The sequence below is a fragment of the Hipposideros armiger genome, unplaced genomic scaffold (genome assembly GCF_001890085.2).
Source record: "Hipposideros armiger isolate ML-2016 unplaced genomic scaffold, ASM189008v1 scaffold_22, whole genome shotgun sequence".
NCBI lineage: Eukaryota > Metazoa > Chordata > Mammalia > Chiroptera > Hipposideridae > Hipposideros > Hipposideros armiger.
Genome location: NW_017731372.1, coordinates 6,046,275 through 6,054,816, shown reverse-complemented (window position 1 = coordinate 6,054,816; position 8,542 = coordinate 6,046,275). Strand labels below are relative to the sequence as shown.

The 8,542-nt window shown below is 36.6% G+C and overlaps 1 protein-coding gene across 2 annotated transcripts in view; it reads right to left on the bottom strand.

Annotated features, from left to right (window-relative positions):
- Positions 1-8,542, bottom strand: part of NSL1 (NSL1 component of MIS12 kinetochore complex) — a 24,283-nt gene that overhangs the window by 13,052 nt on the left and 2,689 nt on the right. Inside the window, exons 2-4 of one of the 2 annotated variants that reach the window (XM_019635560.1) lie at positions 7,924-8,002; positions 3,471-3,601; positions 1,442-1,496 (exon numbers count right to left, since the gene is read on the bottom strand). In XM_019635560.1, coding sequence (XP_019491105.1) covers positions 1,442-1,496; positions 3,471-3,601; positions 7,924-8,002 — 265 coding nt within the window. The remainder of the gene's footprint in view (positions 1-1,441; positions 1,497-3,470; positions 3,602-7,923; positions 8,003-8,542) is intronic. The other variant, XM_019635561.1, reaches the window with a different exon arrangement.

Sequence of the window (8,542 nt, the reverse complement as noted above, 5' to 3'; positions counted from 1 at the left end):
CTTTTGCTTACTTTTGAAATCAGAATCATATGATACAGAGATTTTTCTAATACTACATAATTGGAATGGTAGGAATAAAATCATGTAATGATCCATTAAAGGATCATTAAGTAAATGTGTTTTTCCTCCTTAGATAAAACAGTTACCAAGTTTCTTTCTTTTTTTAAAAATTTTTTATTGAGGAAGAGTGTTTTTTTCCAGGACCCATCAGTTCCAAGTCAAGTAGCTGTTTCAATCTAGTTGTGGAGGGCGCAGCTCAGTGGCCCATGTGGGGATCGAACCGGCAACATTGGTGTTATGAGCACTGCACTCTAACCAACTGAGCTAACAGGCCGCTGTGGTTACCAAGTTTCTCTAGAAGAGAATTAACTGTATCTAAAAAGTAATAATACTTGAGTATAATACCACAAGTTTCAATTCTTATTTTTATGTTGTTCAAAACCAAAACAAGCAGATGTCAACCACTGCACTTTGGCAACTCTTTTTAGTGAACCATAACAATTAAGCATTAGGTCCTAGGTCAATATTTATTTTCAAACACAATGAATGCTGTGATTTTAACCAATTTCAGAGTGTCTTTTTGCTTGTACTTCCCTATCTCAGTTTATTCCATTAGTTTGGGAGATTTGGGGAGGGCTGGGGGACATGTTAAGAAGTAGCTCAGAATTCAACAAAGGTAAGGTACTCAACGCCATAAGTATAAATGTCCTTTAAAAATAAATCAAGGTCTTAACTGTTTTTCTAATAGTTTAGAAAGAACAGTACTTTTGAGTGCCAAAGGTAAATTCCAAATGGTTTCTAAGGAAAATTGTTACAAATTTTTAAATGTGAGAATGGAACCATTTAAAAATATATGTAATCCATATTTTTAGCAATGCCAGTTCTGTTTCTGGATTTACATAACTTTGTATCAATTTGATTTCTCTGTTTTAGAGGATGCATCTGAATGGAAACAGAATTGAGTTTAAAGGCATAACAAGTGTGTGTATCTTTTTTAAGTTCCACATTATATTTTTAATGGATTTTAGCGTGTAAACGATAAGAAACCAATGTCACTGGGGAGTAACATCATGAGTCCTTTAATAGTATAACTTTGGCTGTAATGCAGAGAATGGATAGTATAATAGCAGAGCTGGGAAGATATACAATATATCACAAGTTAGAGCATGGAAAGGTGTTACAATAGTCTAGGTCAGGACAGAGCTTCACACAGAGTCCAAATTCCTAGGTCCTATTCCTGGAGATCGGAGTCAGTAGGTTTAGAGCAGGTTCTCATAATCCTTAGTGAAGAGCTCAACAAGGAAGGCTGGTAGCTAGTTAGGGCATCAAAGGGAAGGTACGCTTGATGCTGACACCATAAAAAGATGTTTATGTGTTTTATGTAAAACATATAAAAATTATAAGCTAATGCTTCATTTTTACCACAAATGAACAGACTCACCTGGATCAGGGTCATATTTTAAGTCCAGTGGAGGTACAACAGGGTGGTACTGCTTCTAAACATAACAAATTAAAACAGATTTAATTTATCCATTTACTCTCATACAAACATTTCCTTCAGCTAATGTAAGCAAATAAATTATTATTGTGTAGTACCATTCTTTTGCAAAAAACCCCCAAACAAACCAAAAAACTCCCCAAAATTAGATCCTGAAATCTGTAGGGAAGGGAGGGGAAAACACCAGTCAAACTAAGTCTGAAGTATATCTTTTATAGTATTGCCACCTACTGCATACACTAAGAAATACACCATAAAAAAGTATGAAGAAAAGCAACCAAACAAATTAAAGGCACAGAGACTACATTTTGTGTTTAAAGTACCAGGTAGTCTCCAAATTATGAATGAACTGTTTTACAAAAGCTCATTTTAAGACAAGTGTTTGGAACTCAGAACTCATGTTCCCACAGAAATTTTGTTTTGAGAGGTGGCTAGGCCACCACCATGCCAGCGACACTAAAGCCTACACATCCTGTGATACACTGACTGGGACCATGGTAGTAGACCTGTGGGTACAGGGTCCACAATTCAGGCAAAAAGGAAGAGGGAATGTTCCTCCTTACTCTTGCTCAAAACTAGTTAGGGCCAAAAAGTTTTTTTTTAAAAGCTGGCTTTAGTATCTTCATCCCATCCATTGTACCACTTTTTAAACTTCCATAGCAGTACCTCACCTAGGCCTGCCAACTTTCATTCTTTTATGAAATACTGATTACTAGGTTTTCTTCGGTGAGGGAGGGGTAGTTATAATGAGGAATGTGATATTGGAAAATACCACATTTTGAATGTTTTTCCTGAGTAAACTTTAAAAAGGGGGCGGGGAGATGAAGTGAGGTTATTTCTTTGAGGATTAACTGCTACAGAAGAAAAAATGAAAAAATTCTGCTTATAAATATTTTTTCTTATAGAATGACTAAAATATTTTAAAGTACCTGCCTTTACTGTCTAAAACAATTCCTGAAAGGAAAGCAACTGAAAGATTTGTATGCGAAGTATGTTAATTTCAAAAACTAAGGACAAACAGCATAGTAGAATCTAAAACATGTATTTCGTATTGTCGTATTTCTCACCGCAGAGGTAAAGCCATTCCCAGCAGACCTACTCCTGCCCCATCCTGATTTTTTGGAGCAAAACAAATTACACACAATTCATAAAGCAAATTTCAGTATTATGAATAGGTACTCAACCTTTATCATCAATTTAATTAAAGCATCTTCCAAAATATATAATCATATACAAATAACATGCCAAACACAAATGACAAATAGAGGCTTTTTCCTTCCAGATCTCAGTTTTTGAAAGTCATTATGAGTCTTCCATCTTCAAATTCTATTTTAGTATCAGTTATGTTCAAAACCTAGTGTGACTTAGAACAGGAAAAAGTCTTACAAGAAACAAACAGTAATAGAGGAAGAAAAGACAAAGAAAACAAAATGTCATTTATCTACACATGGATCTTATACTTTAATTTTTTTAGTGTAATAAAATAAATGTAACAGGGCCAGCTGAGTGGTGCATTGATTAAGAGTTGCCTTGGGACGCCAGCTCTGAGCAGTGGGGCCTGAGTTCGGATCTCACATGAGGGCCAGTGATGCTGCACCCTCTACAGCTAAGATGGTGAATAACAGCTCGACCTGGAGCTGGGCTGCCGTGAGTCGCCAGCAACCGTGTAGGCTGCAGTGGGACTGGCCGGCACCAAGCGTGAGCTTTCGTGAGCTGCCGTCCAATGGATGGCGACCAATTTGCCTCACCCGGAAAGACTGCAATGATACTACCAACATGGGCCAGTGAAGCAACGTCCTCCACAACTAGACTGAAGAACAAAAAGGACAGCAACTTGTCTGTTCCCCTTCCCGATTCCTCAACGCTGTTCCCCTCCCCCAATTCCCCAATAAAATCTTAAAAAAATAAAAATAAAAAATAAATACAATAAAAGTAACATAAAATTTACTATTTTAAAGTTAAATCACCTTACCAGAATTTCTTGTTTTGCTTTTATGGTTTTGATGACATATTCAAGGATCTTTCTGGGGTACTGCTTACGTTTTGTGGCTATATCTACTATGATTTCATCAAACTGATCTTCAAGTACTTTGATATCAGAATCTATTTCACAGGGAAAAAGAAAAAATTCCTCAAAACACATTGTTTATATTCTATATGGAAATGTACATAAACTAAATTTAGAAAATAAAATAATCAAGGAAAACAAATGTGGCAAGTTAACAGATGCCCCCACTTTGGGACTGATTCATTTATGCAATGAACAATTACTAAGCACGTATGGGAAGCCAGGCTGAAATCAGAGAAACACCAAGAACATATCATGATCTCTGCTCTCTAAGAGCTCACGGTTCACTGGAAGAAACAGACAGATAACTGCAAAGCAACTTGGTAAATGCAGTAGAGGTATGAAGAAAATGCTAATAGGACACAGAACAATGAAACATTAACTTTGCCTGTGGAATTTAAGACTTTAAAAAGAAAGTAACATTTGAACTGGGCCTTGAAATATAAGTGTAAATCCACTGGATAGAAATAAGTAAGAACAAAAATAATAGGGAGAAGCATTTTAGGCAGAGGATACAGTATTTGCAAGATCACTGAGTCTCGGGGAAACAGAAAAAGTTCTAAATGGCTGCAAGATAAAGTACAAGGGAAAAAAGGATGATAAAAGAACTACACCGCAATTTAATGTCAGTGATGCTAACAAGTTTTGACTTTTTAATGGCTGTACCAAAGCTGTGACAGTAGTAGTGAGTGGAATAGCTAGATATGAAATAGGCATAACTGGATAGATGGCAGGAAAAAGTAAAAGGTATAGTGACTTTATTTAGCTAAAACCATTTTATTGGTTGATTTCCTATCTTTTTAAATAGTGATTCTCAAACTTTAGCAGAATGATAATCAGCTGGGGAACTTGTCAAAAGTGTAGAAATTTTAATTCAGTAGGCCTCTGGAATAGAGCCCAGTTATGAAGCACCAGAGATGAAATGAATGCAGGTGATACATCAACCTTATTATTATTTTTTTAAAAACTTTATTGGGGAAGAGTGTGTTTTCCAGGACCCATCAGCTCCAAGTCAAGTCGTTGTTTTGAGTCTAGTTGTGGAGGGCACAGCTCACTGGCCCATGTGGGAATAGAACTGGCAACCTTGGTGGTAAGAGCCTGTGCTCTGACCACTTGAGCTAACCGGCCGCCCCACATCAACCTTATTTTGAAAATCATTTCAAAGAGTAACAAATATTGAGTAGTTAAAAATACTAAAGAGCTAGGTCCTCATTTTAACTAGTCTTACCTCATGTGTGCTGCTGTGTCAAAGCCTATGCTAGAAATGGATTTATTTATTTTACTAAGTAGGAGCTTTACTGGGGAGAAGTACGACATAAATTTTTGGAAGCATTTTGAGACATTGCTGATACATATCAGCACATATTTACATATTGGGTAAAGATAATTGAGGTTTTATTTATGTAACAAATATTAAGTCCAAAAAATTACATCTTCTGAGAGTATGTGAGAGGGTCATTTCTTACTTTGAAATCATTTACATGAGCAGCCCTCCCCAAATTTTAATTTATCCATTTAAAAAGTTCAGTCACTAACCTGAAAGAAATAATGTACTACTTCACAATCATTTAAAAATAAAATCAAGTCTCCCAGCTAAATCTCCTATGTAGGGCGGGAAATGGTTTCCTAGCACCACCTAACGATAAAGCTATAACACTGAAATGTATAAACAATTTGAGCAGGGAAGAATTAGTCATTTAACGAATATTTGTGTGGGTGCCTACTATGTGTCAAGCTAAGTGTTGAAAACATAGTGATGAGAAAAACAAATCTAGTGCCTGCTTTCAAGGAACTTACATTTTAATTCTTTAATGTGCCTGATCAATCCTCCTGAAATCAAGTCTGCTCAGGATAGTTACGGGGCAGAGAGGAAGTTGGTTTCACTTGTACGTATATTCATTCATTCATTCACTCTTTCATGTAATAATCTCAGTGAACCAAAGAGGCAAAAACCTATGACCCTTGTGAAGCTTATTTATTACTTCTATATTAGATCAGATACAAATCCTATTCATTCTATCTGCTGAACATATTTTTCTTTCTCCTTTCCCACTGTCTTAGGGCAGGTTTTCACCATATTTTGCTGTACTACTGCAATAACCTCCCTAAGGTCTGCCTGCCTTGAATTTTTCCCTTCTCCAATCCATCCCCCACACAGCCAGCAGTTAGCTTTCTAAAACACAAAACGTTTCATGTTAGTTCTACTTTAAAAACTTTCACCAATTCCTCATTACCTACAAGATAATGTGCAAATTCCTTAGTTTACCCTATAGGGCTCTGTGATCTGACCCCAACTTATCCTTCTGGCCGTATCTGCCATTAGTTTTCCCAATTCACTTCTGCCATTTTCCAAACATATCACTTCTTCGTGCTTTTGCACGTTGTTTTGTTTGCTTCACAGGTCCTTCCTTACCTGCTTTCTGTCTAGCACACTCTCATTTATTACATGCATTTAACATTGTACTCTGTTAGGTCTACTCCCACTTCCCAAACAGTGATTCCTTGTCCATTTCCTTCCATTAACTATGAGTTCCTAAATGGTAAGGACCATGTCTTTTCATCTATTTCCCAGCATTTAGCATAGTGACTGGCATTTATCAAGTCCCCATGAAAAAATGTAAAAGTGTAGTTTCTCAACTACTTCCCCTCACAGTTACAATGAAAAAAAAAAAGGGGGGGGGGACAAATAAATATTCAACTCAGGCTGCTAATCTGTCAGAAAATACATTTCTTAATCTACAAATTGAAGAATCATATCGCTAAAGGCAGTCTGGACCAAAGGATGAAGCAATTCCAAAGTGACTTCACAGAACAAGAGTCAGACAAAGACACAGTAAAGGATGTGTAGTTTGAAAATACCCCTGGGTGATTCTGATACACTCCCTCTCCCCTACTAACTAGCAATCACTCTGATAATATTTGAGAAATCCAATGCTATTGTTTGTAATGTTTTATAATAATATATAAACCAGAAAGTGAATTTTGGTGACTTTGAAGAGATAACTACTATAATAACTCCAAAGATTAGACAGTAAAGTCTTCTGGATAAAGTATTATCTTAATGTTGAGGAGAAAAATTATAACCACAGAGGGTGACTTGATGGGCTTGGAATCAGCTTGAAGGTATAAATGAATAATCAGAACAGTTAGCAGTGGTATCAAGTTATGCTAGTCAGAGCTCTGTAATATCACCATGGGGACAGACGACACTTTGGCTCTCTTGTCAGGGTAGACCATTCCCTGGACATTGCTGGAGAATTCTAACTCTCTTCCCAAACTGATCATTATTTTTCTACTGAATTTTTTCCTTTCTTCACTAAACATTTTCTTTTCACTAAAACTTTGATTTCTTCAGATATGTCAACACCATTAGTTAGGGTACAATCAAGTGTGCTTTGGACCAGGGAAATATTCTGTCTCATAAAAGCGGTTTCTCCAAATAGTGGCCTCATCCTTTATATGGTACTCTTATTGTTTAACTTCACACTTCTAAGGCTACTTCACTATCTACTCTAAGGATCACTTGTAAAAATACAACTTGATTCATAAGGTATTAATCATAGGAATTTTCTGGCCTGTTTCTTCATCTGGGGATAGTTCTACAGTCTTTTCCAATAAACTACTGACAATAGTACTTTTGAAGATTAACCAAAGTCTTACTGAGAATGCCAGATAGACTATATAAAGGATCAAGGTATTTACTGTGTTGTTTTCCTCAGATTATGACTTCAATAGTCTTCTAGATTAGTTTTCTCTTCCCCCACACAGTAAAAAAAATTGTTTGAAGGGAAGTAACATTGAAAATGGGGATTAAAAATTAACATTCAAAATAAAATTAGCAGGGCTGGCCGTGTGGCACAGTTGGTTAAGAGCACGAGCTCTGAGCAACAGGGTCGCCGGTTTGACTCCCACATGGGCCAGTGAGCTGCACCCGAGCTGAGCTGCCACTGAGCTGCCAACAGGTGGCAGGATGGCACAGCTGGTGAGAGCACGTGCTCTTAACAAGGTTGCCAGTTCGACTCCTGCATGAGATGGTGGACTGTGCCCACCCACAACTAAGATTGAATACAGCACCTTGAGCTGAGCTGCCCAGAGCTGTTAGCGGGCAGCCTGATGGCTCAGTGGTTAGAGCGTGCACTTTTAGCAACAAGGTTTCCGGTTTGACTCTGGCATGGGATGGTGGGCGACTGGACTTGGAGCTGAGCTAGTTGCCCTCCACAACTAAGATTGAAGGAGAATAACGTGGCTGTTCCCCTTCCCCAGTTCCCCAATAAAATAAAATAAATATATAAAAATAAAATTAGCTACAAAAATAACTCAGAAAATAATGACAGAGGGAAAAAGTTAAATCACATACCCATGAAAGACTTATCTGAAGCTTCCTGCCATGCTTGCCCATTAATGCTGACATTCTCCTGCACAGCTGATTCAAAAGTCTGCAATAAATTCACAATAGTCAAGTCACTAAAAATAACTTTAAACACTGACTTCAAACATTTTGGCAAAATAACAATTTTAGATTTATGACAGAGAATATAAAGAAAAGTGGCAGACTAGCGTATTAGTATTTATTTTCAATGATGTAAGATTCCATTTCAATTATTGATTCTACTTTCATTTTAGCTCTGATAGCCTACACTACCTATGAGAAAATTTGATGTAAAATTTTAGAACATTTTTGTAAACAAAAACACGCACATCTTAAATGAAAGAAAAAAATAAACACTAACAAATTTGGGCTCCATTGAATCTCAAGGATGTAAGTACAATATATGCTGTTCAATAAGTGTCAATGTTAAATTAACAAAAGGAAAAATATACGTTTAAAAGAAACTGAAATTAACGTCCACTTTATAAAGTACTGTATTCTTTAGAGGTGTATACTGAAGTATGTAGGGATGAAATGACATGAGATCTGGAATTTGCATTAAAATAGAAAGTGTAACAATTTTTTTTTTTTAATTGGGGAATTGGGG